This window comes from Phacochoerus africanus, chromosome 5, assembly GCF_016906955.1.
Source record: "Phacochoerus africanus isolate WHEZ1 chromosome 5, ROS_Pafr_v1, whole genome shotgun sequence".
Taxonomy (NCBI): domain Eukaryota; kingdom Metazoa; phylum Chordata; class Mammalia; order Artiodactyla; family Suidae; genus Phacochoerus; species Phacochoerus africanus.
In genome coordinates, this window is record NC_062548.1 from 106,773,996 (window position 1) to 106,792,107 (window position 18,112).

At 34.8% G+C, this 18,112-nt stretch overlaps 2 protein-coding genes across 5 annotated transcripts in view; both read right to left on the bottom strand.

The window, feature by feature from the left end:
* The window catches only part of RMDN2 (regulator of microtubule dynamics 2), a 71,836-nt gene that overhangs the window by 34,875 nt on the left and 18,849 nt on the right, over positions 1–18,112 (bottom strand). The window lies entirely within an intron of this gene.
* LOC125128160 (uncharacterized) lies at positions 12,891–14,014 on the bottom strand (the record flags this gene model as incomplete). The annotated part of the gene is made up of 1 exon (XM_047782268.1): positions 12,891–14,014. A coding segment is annotated over one exon (1,041 nt), but the record flags the coding sequence as incomplete, so codon positions are not given.

Here is an 18,112-nt window from a genome sequence, read left to right on the forward strand (position 1 = left end):
ATAGTGTGTTATTTCCTTTACATAAAGCAGAAAAATAAATTTAACAAGTTTATGAATTTAGAAATCAAGATGGGTTATCCTGTTGAGCCCAGGAACCAGGGAGTGACTGGAAGAGGGCATGGTGAGAATATCTGTTTCTAAATCCAGGTGCTAACTTCACAACTGCATATAGTTTGTGAAAATTCATTTATCTGTATACTTGCTACTTGCGTATTTTTCTACAAGTATATTGTATTTCAAAAAGTTTAAAAATAATTTTAAAAATACACACCTCATGTATAGAACATAAAAAAAGAAAGCAGAAGTCATTATAATAAGCATTAGGAATGAAACAAAGAAACATTACTGCTACAGAGAGATATATTTTATTCTATTTAATTTAATTTAATTTAATTTTTTGCTTTTTAGGGCCACACTTGCAGCATATGGGTCTAATTAGAGCTATAACTGCTGGCCTATGCCACAGCCACAGTAACGTGGGATCTGAGCCACATCTGTGACCTATGCCACAGCTCATGGCAATGCTAGATCCTTAACCCACTGAGCAAGGCCAAGGATCAAACCCACATCCTCATGGATACTAGTTGGGATCGTTACTACTGAGCCACAATGGGAACTCCAAGAGTGTGTACACATTTTAAATAAGACTACTATGAGTAATTGTATGTTAATAAATTTAAAATTTTAAATAAATTTTGAAATTTGAAATGAAAGAGACAAGAAGAATCAATCAATTAGTGAAGAAAATGAAATAAAAGATGTCTACAATGGAAACTAAGGAGATAAAATTAAGAATTAACAAATTGGTTAATGAACACATGAAAAGATACTTAATATCACTAGACAATAGGGAACTGAAAATCAAAATCACAATGAAATGATCTAAGATAGCTAAAATAAAAATGAAAATAACAAATGTTGGTAAAGATGTGGAAAAACTGGACCCCCTCTTCATTGTTGTTGGGATTGTAAAATGGGGCATCGAGTTTGGAAAATAATTCAGCAGTTCTCAAAATGTTAAACATAGAGCTACCATGTGACTCTGTAGTTACACTTCTAAGTACATAGACAAGAGAACTGAAAATATTATGTAAAGACAAAAACCTGTATGGAGATATTCATAGAAACCTTATCCATAACAGCCAAAAAATGAAAACAACCCAAATGCTCATCAACTTTTGAATGAGTAAATAAAATGAGTAAACAATGGAATATTATTTGGTAATATAAAAGAATGAATTGTTGTTCCATAATACGACATGAATGTTAAGTGAAAGGCCACATATTATATGATTCTGTTTTACAAAATGTACAGGATAGGCAAAACTAAGGAAATGGAAAGTAGATTATTGGTTGACAGCGCCAGAGAGTGAGGGAAAATAGATAATGTAGAAGCAATGCTTTGTAGTTATGTTGTGAGCCACATGGGAAGTCCAAAAAATAGATAATGAATGAGTACAGGGCACGGGATTTCTTTATAGGAGGAGGAAAGTGTTTGTAAATTAGTAGTGATAACTGGATGACTGTGAATAAACTAAAACCCACCAAATTGTATACTTTAGAAGGATGAATTTTATGGTATATGAATAATCTCAATAAGCATGCTTTTTTTTTTGGCCACATACACAGCATGCAAAAGTTCCCAGGCCAGAGATCAAACTTGTGCCACAGCAATGACAATGCCAGATCCTTAACCTGCTAAGGCACCAGGAACTCCTAAAGATGCTATTTTTATAAGAAAAAAAAAACTTGAAAAATTCCTATAGCCATTACATAAATTAAATCAGAATTTATATATCTATTCTAACACACAGAGAGAAAGAACTCAGATAGCTATAGAGTGAGTTCTATCAGTATGCAAAGAGTTAGGTTAATTCAAATTCTTCTAAGGAATTAAAGGAGAGGAAATAGCCCTTCACCTCATTTTATGAAACTATTAAAACTAATACCAAACCCAAATATGCAAAATATAATAAGAAATGAAAACTATAGGCCAATTTCATACATAAATATAGATGCAAAAATCATCTAAAATATCAGCCAAAAAACCTAAGCACACATGAAAGAATGCATCATAACCAAATTGAGTTTATTTCACAAACTACAAGCACGGTTAACATGAGAAACTTTCTCCAGCATTTTCTAGTAAATAAAATGAGAAAAACTATATGATTAATTCAGTGGTTAGTGAAAAATTTTTTTCAATAAATTCAATACCATTTCAGTACAAAAGAAATACCAAATCTATAAACAAGGAAAAAAACCTCTGAACATGATAAAGGTTATAAACCAAAAACTATGATATATTTCACATGTAATGGTGAAGCATTATAAGCATTCTCCTTAAAATTAGAAATAGAGGATGTCTGATATTGCTGCTTCTACTTAACATTGTAGTGCAGGTCCTATTAGCACAATATTAAGAGAAAAACAAAAAAATTAATAAGAATTGGGAAAGAAGAAACAGAATTGTTATTATTTGAAGATTATTCAATAGAAAGAAAACCTAGCTCTCCTTCCACCCTGTGAGGACATAACAAGAAGCTGTCTATGAACCAGGAGGTAGGTAGGTTTTCACCAGATACCAAATCCTGTAGCCTTGATCTTGGACTTCCCAGTCCCCAGAACTGTGAAAAAGAAATTTCCATTGTTTATAAGCCATCCAGTCTGCAGTACTTTGTTACAGCAGCTCAAATGGACAAAGACACTATTCAACATTTTTTAAAAAATAGAAAGGAAATAGAATTTATAGATAATAAAACTAACATTTATGATCAATTTTTGAAAATTAATTGTGTCTCTAGATTTTAGAACAAATTAGAAAATGCAATTTTGTAAAATATAGCATTTATATACTATGGGAATATATATATGATAAATACACAATACCTAGGAAAAAATTCCCCAAAAGATTTATAAGACTTTTCTGTAGAAAATTATGAAATATCATCTGAGAATATTAAGAAGTGCCTAAATAAATGGGAAAAATATGCCCATGGCCAGGAAAACTTAACATTACAACAATTCACATGGCCTCAAATTAATCTACACTTTAATGCAATTCCAATAAAAACTACAATGGTGTTTTCCTATGGAACTTACCTGACTCTCAAATTAATAAGGAAAGACAAGTGCAAGAAGAACCAAGGCTCTCCTCAAGACAATCTACCCTGACTCTCAAATTAATATGGAAAGATAAGGGCAAGAAGAGCCAAGGCACACCTCAAGACAATCTGCAGATTCAGTGAAATCTCTATCAAGTTACCAATGGCATTTTTCACAGATTTAGAACAAAGACATTTAAATTTGGATGGAAACACAAAAGGCCCTGAATAGCCCAAGCTTGAGAAAGAAGAATAGAGCTTGAGGAACCATGCTTCCTGACCTCAGACTATACTGCAAAGCTATAGTAATCAAAACAGTATGGTACTGACACAAAAACAGACATAGATCAATGGAACCGGATAGAAAGCCCAGAAATATACCCATGCAACTAGGGTGAATTAATCTACAACAAAGAAGGCAAGAATATATACAATGGAGAAAAAACAGTCTCTTCAATAAGTGGTGCTAGGAAAATGGGACAGCTACCAAAAAATGAAATTAGAACATTCTCTAACACCTTATACAAAAATAAACTCAAAATGGATTAAAGACCCAAATGTAAGACCAGATACTATAAAATTCCTAGAGTAAAACATAGGCAGAACACTCTTTGACATAAATTGCAGCAATATTTTTTGCTCTGTATCCTAGAGCAATGGAAATAAAAGGAAAAATAAACAAATGGGACATAATTAAACTTAAAAGGCTTTGCACAACAAAAGAAACCATAAACAAAATGAAAAGACAACCTATGGAATGGGAGAAAATATTTGCAAATGATGCTACTGACAAGGGATTAATTTCTAAAATATACAAACTGCTCATACAGCTTAATATCAAAAAAACAAACACCCCGTTAAAAAATAGGCAGAATATCTAAACAGACAATTCTCCAAAGAAGACATACAGATGGCCAAAAACCACACAACAACATGTTCAACATCACTAATTATTAGAGAAATGCAAATCGAACCTATGATGAGGTATCACCTCACACCAGTCAGAAGAGCCATCATTAAAAAGCCTACAAATATAATAAATGCTAGAGAGGGAGTGGAGGGAAAGGAACCCTCCTACACTGTTGGTAGGAATGTAAATTGGTGCAGCCACTATAGAGAACAGTATGAAGGTTCCTTAAAAAAATAAAAACTGAGTTACCATATGATCTTACAATTCCACTCCTGGACATATATCCAGAGAAAAATATAATTCAAAAAGATATATGCACTCTGGAGTTACTGTTGTGGTGCAGCATAAACTAATCTAACTAATAACCATGAGTTTCGGGTTCGATCCCTGGCCTCGCTCAGTGGGTTGAGGATCTGGTGTTGCTGTGAGCTGTGATGTAGGCTGCAGATGTGGCTCGGATCCTGCATTGCTGTGGCTGTGGTGTAGGCCAGCAGCTGTAGCTCTGATTTGACCCCTAGCCTGGGAACCTCTATAGGTTGTGGGTGCGGCCCTAAGAAGCAGAAAAAAAAAAAAAAAAAGGATATATGCACTCTGATGTACTTAGCAGCACAATTTACAATAGCCAAGACAGGGAAACATCTTAAACGTGTATCAACAGAATAATGGATAAAGAAGTGTGGTATATATGTTCCATGGAATGTTACTCAGACATAAAAAAGAATGAAATAATTCCATTTGTAGTAACACGGGCGCACCTAGAGATTATCATATTAATCGAAGTTAGAGAAAGACAAATATCATATGATACCACTTATTTGTGGAATCCAAAAAAAATGATACAAATAAACTTATTTACAAAACAGAAATAGACTCACAGACAAAATAAAACAAAGTTATGGTTACCAAAGAGGATAGTGAGCATGGAGGAGGGGTAAATTAGGAGTTTGGGATTAACAATTACACACTAATATACATATAAAATAGGTAAACAATAAGGACCTACCATAAAGCACAGGGAACTATATTAGTTATCTTGTAATAATCTATAATGGAAAAGAATCTGAAGAACATGTATATATATGTATATTTACAACTGAATCTGTTTGCTGTACACTTGAAACTAATATTGCAAGTTAACTACACTTCTTTTTATGGCTGCACCTATAGCATATGTAAGTTCCCTGGCTAGGGGTTGAATTGGAGTTGTTGCTGCTAGCCTACACCACAGCCACAGCAATGCAAGATCTAAGCTGCATCTGTGATCTATGCCACAGTTTACGGCAATGCTGGATCCTTGATCCACTGAGTGAGGCCAGGGATCAAACCTGCACCCTCATGGAGACAGTATCAGGTTCTTAACTTGCTGATCCATAACAGGAACTCCCTACCTCAAAAAAAATAAATGTTTAAAAAAGAAGGGTGAAAAAGGGGGAGCTAAAACAATTTTAAAGAACAGATATTAGAACCACAGTATAAAGGATAAAGCTATGGTAAGTCAATGTTGAATTGGCATAACAATAGATAAACTGGCCAAAAAACCAAAAGAGAACAATTAGGCTAGTCCCTTTTCAATATTAAAAAACACACCCAAGTGTGGGAAAATTGTTTCCCTACTTGGGACAGGAATTTTTTACTTATAAACTGGGCATTTATCAAAATAATGAGAAAAATTTTAAAGAAACTCTTAAGAACAGGGATATCTAAATATGCCTGGGAAAATTCACAACATATATATCAACTTAGTGTTAGAGCTTAGATTTGTACTGGGGCCAAAAAGAAATCATAGATTATCTGATGTCAAATAAACTTCAAACATTCTTTCAGCAGGCCTGGGCAAGTTCACCCTCAAATGCCAAATTTACTTATAAACATTCATCTTCTAATAGACTTTTCTAGCCTAGTTTTTGCTCCAAATTTGACTAAGAACTGTGCCATTTTCCATATCCTTTCATTCTTGTCCAATCAATTACTTGCTTTAACAGAAACAACAGCATCCATGCAGGGATGGTTGTGTTTTTTAAAGTGAAAATGACATTATTTATTGTAAAAATAAAATTGTATCTTTATAGAAGTCCATCAGAAATAAGTTGCACCAGAATAGGCAAAAACATGTCTGGGTACAGTACTGTGGCCTTACCCAACATCTCACTCCTCTCACTTTTTTTTTTTTTTTTCAAAAGATACATGCCAGGAGAAGCTGATGTCAGCAAGATCGTGGACTAGGAAACTCTAGGCCCTCATTCCTCCATGGAAACAGTAAATATGAACAATAACAGACACACTGAAACAGCTCTGTGGGAGATATAAAAAGTAATCAAGGATTTGCAACAAAACACTCAAGAAAAACCCATACTCAAAATGGTAGAATACTTCATGGTGTTTTTGCTCACCCTTGCCTCACCCTTCTCTGGTGTAGCACGGCATGGCTGGGAAAAAAATCATCCAATTCTTGGCTCCTCCTTTGGGGTAGAAGGAAAAGACTTGATATTGTTTTCAATGTTCTAGCATGTCAAGGAACTTCCTAGGAAACTGGTTTCTATTCAGCTTGCCTTAGAGCTCAAACATAAATGATGGCATAATATGCATATCAGACCGAAGGCCACTAAAAGCAGTGGCAGTCACTGTGTCATGTGAGAGATACAGGAGAACTATAACCTCATGGGTGCCTGGATGCAAGAAATGATAGGGTGAGAATATTATATGGTGAGGAATACTATAGGACACCTAAGGTATCAAGAAGAACAGGAGTGATATTCTTACTGAAATTAAGACATTTTAAAATAGTTGTGTATATGGGGAAATTGGGGGAAAAAAGCACAAACACAGGCCAAGGGGAAACCAATGCTTAGAAAAGACCTGAGAAGACCTTAAGCCTTCACACTGGGAAAATCAGTAGATCTTTCCTGTACTTGGCCAGTCTACAAAGGCTAGGATAGATGGCTTTTTTTTTTTTTTTTTAAAGTGTGCAATTTTCAACAAAAGATCACAAAGCATATACGTAAACACGGAAAGATGATCCAGTCAAATGAATATAATAAATTTACAGAACCTAACTCTAAAGAAATACAGGTTTTGGACTTATGGAGACAACAATTTTAAACAACAGTCTTAAGAGCTAAAGGCAAAAATCAAGAGAGAACAAAAGGAAATAAGGAAAATAATACAGAAAGAAAATGAGACTATCAACAAACAGCTAGAAATTGTTTTAAAAAGAACATTTTAAAATAACTTGAAAAATTCACTAGCGAGGATCAACAATACACTTGAACAAGCAGGAGAAAGAATCAGCAAACTTGAACACAGAGCACTTCAAGCTATTGAGTCTGAAAGTCAAATAAAAAAGAATCATTAAAAATGAATAGACTCTAAGAGACTTTATGGAACATCATAAATCAAGCCAATATGCATATTAGGAGAGTCCCAGAAGGAGAAGAAAGAAAGGAGAACTTATTTTGAAGAATAATGGCCACTCCCCAACCTTAAGAAAAGACACAGATATACAAATATAAGAAGCTTGATTAATTCCAAATAGGATAAACTCAAAGAAAATCACATTGAGACACATACTAAAAGTGTAGGAAGTTAAAGACAAATCCTAAAAATCTAGAGAGCGGCAAGAAAAAAGCAAATCATTACCAAAAAAAAAAAAAAAGTGATCTTCAATAAAATTACCACCAGGCTTCTCAGGAGAAACTTTGTAGGCCTAAAAGCAGTGGAATGATATACTTAAAGTGCTAAAGAAAAAACTGTCTACCAAGAATTCTATATCCAGGAAAACTGTCCTTGAAAAAATGATAGAGAAACTAAGACATTTCCAAATAAATTTTAAAAATGAGGGAGTTCATTACCTCTAGACCTGCCTTAAAGAAATTCTAAAGGGAGTCCTTCAAGTTGAAATAAAAGGACATTACGCAATAGTAACTTGAAGCAATATGAAAATATAGTTTTCTGCTAAAGGTAAATACATGGTTAAATATAAAAACCAATATTACTATAATTTTGGTTCATAACTCCACTTTTTTCTTTTACAGTATTTAAAAGAAAAAATCATAAAATAATGATAAATGCATGTTAATAGTTTTAAAACATATAAAGTTATAATTTTAGACATCAATAACATAAGTAGGAACATGGAGCTGTAAAGGAGAAGGTTTTTATATACAATTGAAATTAAATTGGTATCAGTTTAAAATAGATTTCTATAGCTTTGGGATGTTATACATAAAGACCATGGCAAACACACAGAAAGTATCTACAGAATACACACAAAAGTAATGCCAAAGGAATTTTTTTAAAAAAAAAAGTGTCACTGTAAAAAGTCAAGTAAACACAAAGGAAGGCAGTAAGAAAGGAAATAAGGACGAAAAGGTATAAGACATACAGAAAACAAATAACAAAAAGGCAGTAGTGAGTCCTTCCCTACCAGTAATTACTATGAATGTAAGTGGACTAAATTCTCCAATCAAAAGACACAGGCTGGTAAAATGGATTAAAAAAATCCAGGATCAACTGTACCTGTCTATAAAAGATTCACTTTAGAACTAAGGAGACATATGGGTTGAAAGTAAAAGGATGAAAAAAGGTATTCTATGGAAATAATAACCAAAAGAGAACAGGGGATTAGTATTATCTATACTAATATCAGATAAAATGAACTGTAAGTCTAAAATAAGAGATAAAGACTAAAGTTTTATAATTATAAAAGATTCAATTCACCAAGAATATATAAGAATAAAAAACATATAAGCACTAAACATGACAGTTCTTAAATATATGAAGCAAACATTGACAGATTGAAAGGGGAAAGAGACAGCAACATAATAGTAGTAGGAGACTTCAACATCTCATTTTCAATAATGGTTGGAACAAACAAAAGATCAATAAAGAAACAGAGGACTTGAATATCATTATAGACCAACCTGACCTAATAGACATATATGAAAATTCCACTCATGAATAGCAGAATACATATTTCTTTCTCAAATGCACATGTTACATTCTCCAGGACAGATCATATGTTAGGCCACAAAACAAGTCTTAATAACTTTTAAAAGATTAAAATCATACAAAGTATCTTTTCTGATTGTAATGAGATGAAACTAAAAATCAACAGTAGAAGGAAAACTGGAAAATGCACAAATATGTGTAAATTAAACAACACAGTCTTAAACAACTAAGGGGTCAAAGAAGAAATCACAGAGAAATTAGCAAATATCTTGAGTCAAAAGAAAATGATAACACACATACCAAAATGCATAAGACTTACTGAAAGCAGAGCTAAGGGGGAAACTTATAGCTGTGAAATGCTTACATTAAAAAGAAAAGTTTCAAATCAACAATCTAAACTTAAAAGTTAAGGAACTAGAAAAATAAGAGGAAACTAAACCAAAAGCTAGCAAGAAGGAAATAATAAAAATTAGATATGAAATAGACATAATAGAGTAAAAACAAACAAAATCATTGAAACCAAGAGCTGGTTCTTCAAAGGGTAACAGACTGACAAACCTTAAGCTAGCCTGACTAGGAAGAGAGGAGAGAAGAATCAAATAACTAAAATCAGAATCAAAAGAGGGTATACCTCTACCAATTTTACAGAAATAAAAAAAGATTATAAGAGGGAGTTCCTATTGTGGTACAGCAGAACTGAATCCAACTAGGAACCATGAGATTGCGGGTTCAATCCCTGGCCTTGCTCAGTGGGTTAAGGGTCCGGCATTGCCATGAACTGTGGTATAGGTTGCAGACACAGCTTGGATCTGGTATTGCTCTGGCTGTGGTACAGGCCAGCAGATATAGTTCTGATTAGACCCCTAGCCTGGGAACCTCCATATGCTGCAGGTGGGGCCCTAAAAAGAGAGAGAGAAAAAAAGGATTATAAGAAAGAACTACGAAGAACAGAATTCCAACAAATTGGATAACCTAGATGAAATGGAAAAATTCCTAGAGAGGCACAACCTACCAATACTGAATTAGGGAGAAACAAAATCTGAACAGATTTATAACTACCAAAGAGATTGAATCAGTTATCAAAAACCCCTCATCAAGAGAAAGCCTAGGGTCACATGGCTTTGCCAGTGAATTCCACCAAACATCTCGAAAAAGAACAAAGTTGGAGGTCTTACACTTCCTGACCTTAAAATTTATTCCAAATTTACAGTAATCAAAATGGTGTGGAATAGCATAAAATCAGACATACATATGAAAGAAACAGAATAGAGAGTGTAGAAGTAAACACTCACATATATTGTCAAATGACTTTTGACAAGGGAGCCAAGAGCATTTAACAAGAAAGAAAGAACAGTATTAAAGAAACAGTGCTGGGAAAACGGGATATTCACATACAAAAGAATTATGTTGTACCTCTACCTTATACTATATACAAAAATATACTCAAAATGGATCAAAGAACTAAATGCAAAATCTTTAACCATAAAACTCTTAGAAGAAAATATCAGGGGAAATATTCATGACATTGTATTTCGCAATGATTTCTTGGATATGACACCAAAAGCACAGGCAACAAAATAAAAAAATAGATAAACTGAACATCAAAATTAAAAACTTTCATGTGTTGTTCCCATCGTGGTGCAGTGGTTAACGAACCCAACTAGGAACCATGAGGTTGTGGGTTCGATCCCTGCCCTTGCTCAGTGGGTTAAGGATCTGGTGTTGTTGCCATGAGCTGTGGTGTAGGTCACAGACGTGGCTCGGATCCTGTGTTGCTCTGGCCCTGGCAGAGGCTGGCAGCTACAGCTCCAATTAGACCCCTAGCCTGTGAACCTCCATATGCTGGGGGAGTGGCCCTAGAAAAGGCAAAAAGACAAAAAACAAAAAAAAATTCCATGTATCCTTTGATGGAAACAAAGGAAATGCAACCCACACAATGGGAGAAAATGCAAATCAAAACCACAATGAACTATCACCTCACACTCATTAGGATGGTTATCAAAAAAAAAAAAAAAGAAAAAAAAAAGAATAACCAGTGTTGGCAAGGATGTGAAGAAATTGGAATCTTTGTGCATTCCTGGAGGAATATAAAAATGCTGCAGTTACTATGAAAAAAAGTATGGAAGCTCCTCAAAAAATTAAAACTAGAATTACCAATTGATCTAGTAATTCCTCCTCTGGGTATATTATCAAAAGAATTGAAAGCAGGATCTGGATGATATATTTGTATACCCATGTTCATAGCAGCATTATTCACAATGACCAAAAGGTAGAAGCAACCAAAGTTTCTATCAACAGATGAATGAATCTATAAAACATGGTATATACACACAATGGAATGTTATTCAGCCTTAAAAAAGAAGGAAATTTTGACATGCTACACTATGGATCAACTTTGAGGACATTACACTAAGTGAAATAAGCCAGTCCCAAAAAGACAAATACCATGTAATTCCACTTAAGACACCTAGAAGAATCAAATTTACAGAGACAGAAAGTAGAACAGTGGTTGCCAGAGACTAGGGCAAGAGAAGATTGGGGAGTTATTGCTTAATGGTATAGAATTTCACTTTTGCAAGATGAAGAGTTCTGAAGATAGATAATGATGATGGTTACACAATAATATGAATGTACTGAATGCCCTTAAACTGAAAAATGGTTAAGATGATAAATTTTGTTATATGTATTTCACAACTAAAAAAATTGAAAAAAATTTTATGACACATGCTAAAAGGAGGAGAAAAACACAAAAGTAAAAATATCTTAATCCAATGATATAAATTTAGTGGGAATTTTATTATAAATGAGAATGCAAATTTCTTTCCTCTACAAAAACCAATTATATTCTAAGTATTTCAAATTTTTCTATGCATTTTCCATTTGTTATTATGATAAATATATTTATAAACTTTGTTTAACATAATGGAAAAAATTTAAATATTCACTTCAAAAATAAAATGTCTGGGAGTTCCCGTCATGGCGCAGTGGTTAACGAATCTGACTAGGAACCATGAGGTTGTGGGTTTGGTCCCTAGCCTCGCTTGGCGGGTTGAGGATCCGGCGTTGCCTTGAGCTGTGGTGTAGGCTGCAGACGCGACTCGGATCCCGTGTTGCTGTGGCTCTGGTGTAGGCTGGTGGCTACAGCTCCGATTCAACCCCTAGCCTGGGAACCTCCATATGCCGCAGGAATGGCCCTAGAAAAGGCAAAAAGACAAAAAAACACCCAAAAAACTAACAAAAAACAAATAAAATGCCTGGAGACACTTAAAATAAAAATTTTATTTAAAATTTTTAAAAATAAAAATTTTATTTAAAATTTTTAAAAATAAAAATTTTATTTAAAATTTTTAAAAATAAAAATTTTGGAAAAAATCTGAAAATTTTCACTTTTAAAAATAAAAAGACTAATTATATTTTATCTCTGATTTCAGAGTCTCCTGAATTCTCAGACATATGCATACATGAATATGTATTAAAATTATTTAATTAAAATACCTGGTTTAATATATTCTACATGTTTCCACTACAATACATTTTTACTTATGATTTGATCTTTGTATTAGCAAAAACACTGGGGTATTTGGCATGAGAAATATAGCTAGCATGGCTGAAATAAAGAGGAATATATGAACTGATGAATATGGCTCTATATATTATAAAGAAACACTATCTTAATGATTAGAGTAGAATAAAAGATGTTAAACTCTCATAGAATGTAATACATTTAGAACACCTATATATCAAAGCTTGATGCTATTTTCAGACCACAGAAATACTACACCAGCCACTTAGAAATTTGCGAATAGTCAATCCATAAGCAGTAAATCTGTTAAAAGCCTGAAACAGACGAATAATCTTTGACTTCCATATTCCAATGTTAATAAACTATGTTTCAAAAAATATAGGAATTAAAGTTAAATTTAGACTTCAATGTAGTTTTTTTTTTAGAATATGCAATAAAGTTTAGTAAGGGAGGAGATTTCTATGAAAATTGAGCATTGACTTCTACAGACTATAGGATGTGACTGGGGGAAAAGCTTCTGATTTGAGCTGCCCTTCTAAGAAAGGGTAAAGTCTGAGGTGACCTTATTTTAGGAATTTCATTAGGTGAAGATTTGTCTTCATCTTTAGACGAGATAGCATTGTTTTCATCTTCAAAAGGATATGAGGTAACTTCATTTCGAGATGGGGTAAAGCTATGAGCATTTTTATAAAACGAAGTAAATCCAGTATTGTGGAGAATAATGGGAGTTACACTTTGAGCGGGAGGCTGTTGAACCACAGCTGGAGAATTACTTCTACTGTAACTTTTTAAACCAGGATGAAGGAAATTTTTCTTTAATTGATATCTTTCTTGAATATCACTGGCAATTCCATGTTGTTGAGAGGAGTAGGAAATTATAGTTGGAAGAGTAAGGATGGTCTCTGTGCTCTGATAGATGCTAGCAACAGTGTTCCGATGGGCTGAGGAATCAACTTTTGTTTTAGAACTCATAAAATGCTTAGTGTTATAGTCAGGTGAACTAGAGCTTATATATTTCTCAGCATCAGTAATATACGAGGTTTTATAAGTGATTTCAATTTCATTTGGATTAAACATGTACTGACTACTTGAATGAGTATCAAAAAAAGTACTAGCACTCTCATAACAGGAAATTACATTCAGTTTGGGGGCAGAGAAAAGACTTCCAGATCTAAATCGAAAATGTGCCGAGCGAGATTTTAAATCACGGAGGCTTCCTTTTTCTTGAGAATCAAAGTTAGCTCTACTTTGTCCAGAATGAAGTGAAGTATTGCTTTTTTGAAATTTAGCAAATAAAGAATGTCTTCTTCCGAAGAAAGATGAGCAAGAAGACGTATCTGATGAAGAAGAGAAATTTTTACTTCCTCTAGGTGAAGTGCCTCTACATTTCGAAGTAGGACGAAGAGTTTTAAAATCAAGAGATTTTGTTGACTGAGTAATAGAAGAGGTTCCATGGTGCTGGGGGTCTGAAGTAACTTGATCTGCAAGATATTTTGGTTGGAAGCTCTGGTCCTCTTTGCTGCAGCTAGAGTGAGAAAAGTGTCAAATGAGAAAAAAAAATAGGGTGTACAGGTAAAAACCTGCCAAGCTTCCTGAAGAATAATAGCTACCTTATAAACATGGAAACAACATAGAATATGAAATGAAGGCACCTGAAGCTGATAGTCACACAGATGTACCCAAAAGAATACCTAAGTCTAAAAGATTATTTCTAACTACCTACACAGTACCTACCCACTCTATTAAACCCTGGCAAGATAAGTTGAAAGAACCAGGGAAGGAGACAGAAAGAAAAGTCAGGGAAAACATATGAGAGGGCACCAAAACAAAAGGATTCCCTGAAGGAAGATGTAGAACTTCCTGTTTTGAAAATAAGAAGTCATAGTATCTGTTTGAGAGTATTACACTACCATATCTAAAGGAGTTAATAAGTAGAATAAAAGTATACCTTGCTGACTAACACATTTCAAAATATTAACCATGGATGAAGCAGAACCTCTCCAGAGTGAATATTTCAGATAAATATCCAGGTATTCTGTTATTGCAGGAAAGGAAAGGAAGCATTAAAGCTTGGTTTACGAGTATTTCAATGTTCTCTAGCACAGGAAACATATGGAGAAGTGCTTTTTTTTCTTTTTGAAGGCTTACCTTAAGCATTTTCCCATATTGAATTTAACCCAAAGTAAATCTCTCCCTTCTTTCTAAGCCATCATCTTTAAGCCATAAAATGTCCTGTATAGGTGGAACAGGTTAAAAGCTGAATGCTTAAGCTGCATGTGGAATTAACATGGCAATAACACAGAATGTGATGACAGCAGATTCTAGAATCTAATGACATCAGTTTAGAATAAAACTGTTCTGTGGTTCATCTTTCTGAAAAGCTGCAACTCATGGGACTGTGAAATGTGTATTCTAATTTCATTATGTTCATGGAGACAGCTTTCAAATCAAGGGAAGAGAAAACAGCAGGATGAAGGCAGTAACATAATATGACCTCTGTACAGTCTTTTACTTTGGACTCTAACTGCTCTCCACATCCACAGCCTACTAACTCCTTTCACTTGAAAGCTTTCCCAGGTTTTTACACCCTCCAGTGATATGGAAAATTACTGTTACTATTCAGACTTTGGTCTGAAGATACACCAAAAAGAGAAAAAAAAAAAAGGCTAAATAGAAACGTCATGTCATTCCCTCCCAAAAGAAATAAGCTTAATCTACCCTGGCATTAAAGCATGCTATCTGATTACATGGGCCTCGTGCACAGGTTACAGAGATCTGCTGTGTCACCGCTTATAACCCCTTGAAACAACTTAAGCCCATCTGAAGGCAAGATTAACAGAGCTATTGGAAAAGGAATATTGTCTTCTCCCTTTCCAAAACAATTTGGAGAACTGTCCATACAAGAGATGGGGGAGGGGGGAGCCAAAAGGGGAAAAAAAAGAATTTGGGGGGAAGGAGAGGTATGGACTTGGAGTCTGGGGTTAACAGATGCACACTGTTACAATAAGAATGGATAAGCAGGGAGTTCCTGTTATGGTGCAGCAGAAATGAATCCGACTGGCATCCACGAGGATGAGGATGCAGGTTCAATCTCTGGCCTCGCTCAGTGGGTTGGGGATCCAGCATTGCTGTGAGCTGTGGGGTAGGCTGCAGGTGTAGCTCGGATTCTGCATTGCCGTGGCTGTAGCAAAGGCTGGCAATTCAACCCCTAGCCTGGGAACCTCCATATGCCACAGGTGCAGCCCTAAAAAAAAAAAGAATTGATAGGCAATGTGGTCCTGCTGTATACCACAGGAAACTATGTCCAATCACTGATGATGGAACATGATGAAAAATAATATGAAATAAAGAATGTATATATATGTGTGTGTATATATGACTGGGTCACTTTGCTGTACAGCAGAAATTGATAGAACAATGTAAATAAACTATAATAAAATTTTTTTAAAAAGAGGTATATATAGTCATTTATGACATAAAACACTCCGTCAAATATACACACACACACATTTTAAACTTCTCAATATCCTGAATACCTAATACTACCTTCTGTTTTTTTTTTTTTTTTCCTTTCTAACAACCTTCTTTGGGACACCCTTGATCAAATCCCCTTTCAGAAGCCTAACACTTTCTAAGGCTCACCATATAATTGTCAATTTGTAATTTGATTTCACCTAGCATAAAAGCTAATGAATTAATCTGTTAATGTTTCATGGTTGCTGGCAGAAGACATACAAACCTTGCATCAGAGACGGTGGACTTTATTACTCACAGCAAATCAAGCAATGTGGTAACCAGCTTATTTATGCTGTTCTCCTTGACCTCAGAACCCACACTCGCATTTTCAGTGAGCTGTGTTTCAAATAAAGCAACACTGGGAATTCCCATTGTGGCTCAGCAGTAACAAACCCAACTAGTATCCATGAGGATGCCAGTTTGATCCCTGGCTTCACTCAGTGGGTTAAGGGTCCAGCATTGCTATGAGCTGTGGTATAGGTCACAGACATGGCTCAGATCCTGTGTTGCCATGGCTGTGGTATAGGCTGGCAACTACAGCTCCAATTCAATTCCAAGCCTGAGAACTTCCATGTGTTGCACGGGCAGCCCTAAAAAGCAAAAAAAGAAAGCAACACTGAGCTTAGGGAACCCCTTACTTTTACGGCAAGCAATAATCAAATCTGCTAAATCTGCTGTTGGTCCAGAAGGGAAACACCTCATTCCTCAAGGTTTTTCACCACAACCCAGGGAAATGGCCTAGATAATGAGTGACCATACAGACATTACACCCTTCACAGGAATTAACTCAAAATGGATCACAGACCTGAATATAAAATGCAAAACTATGAAGCTTCTAGAACACAACACAGGAGAAAACCTACATAAATTTGGGTATGGCAATGACTTTTTAAATATTACACCAAAGGCATGATCCATGAAAGAAATAATTGAGAAGCTTTTGCTCTACAAAAGATGTCTAGACAATGAGAAGCTATAGACTGATAAAAAGTATTTTCAAAATACACATCTGAAAAGGACTGTTATCCAAAATATACAAAGAGCTCTTAAAACTCAACAGTATGAAAGTGAATGATCTAATTTAAAAATGGGCCAACAACCTCAAGAGACACCTCACCAAAGAAGATAAACAGATGGCAAATAAGCAATGAAAAGATCCTCCACATCACATGTTATTGGGGAGATGTAAACTAAAACAATGAGATACTACTACACATCTATTAGAATAGTCAAAATCCAGAATATCGATAATACCAAATACTGATGAGCTATGGAGCAACAGGCACTCTTATTCATTGCTTGTGGGAATGTAAAATGGTACAGCCACTTTGGAAAACAGTTTGGAGATTTTTTTCATAACTAAACATTCTCTTACCATATAATCCAGCAATCACACTTCTTGGTATTTACCTAAATGAGATGAAAACTTATGTCCACTCAAAAATCTGCACATGGATGTTTATAGCAGCTGTCTTCACAATTGCCAAAACTTGGAAGCAACCAAGATGTCCTTCAGTAGGTGAATGGATAAACAGATTGTGGTACATCCCGACAATGGAATATTATTCAGCACTAAAAAGAAATGAACTATTAAACCGTGAAAAGATATGGAGGAAACTTAAATGCACATTACTAAGCAAAAGAAGCCAATACAGGCTACATACCATATGATTCCAACTACATGACATTCTGGAAAAGGCAAAACAATGGAGACAATAAAAAGATCAGTGGTTCCCAGTAGTTTAGGAGGAGAGAGGGATGAGCAGGCAGAGCACAGAGGACTTTTAGGGCAGTGAAAATACTCTGTATGATACTGTAACAGTGGATACAAGTTATTACACATTTGTCCAAACCCACAGATTGTACAACACCAAGAGTGAACCATAAGGTAAACAATAGACTTGGAGTGGTTATGATGTATGTATAATTGTATGTTTATCAGTTGTAACAAATGTACCACTCTTAAGGAAGGTACATGGAGGGGGAGGTTATGCATGTGTGAGGGTAGGGATTGTACAGGAAATCTCTGTACTGCCACCCCCTCAATTTTGCTCTGAAGCTAAAACTGCTCTAAAAAAGTAAAGTCCCAATATTTAAAAAGATCAGGGAGGG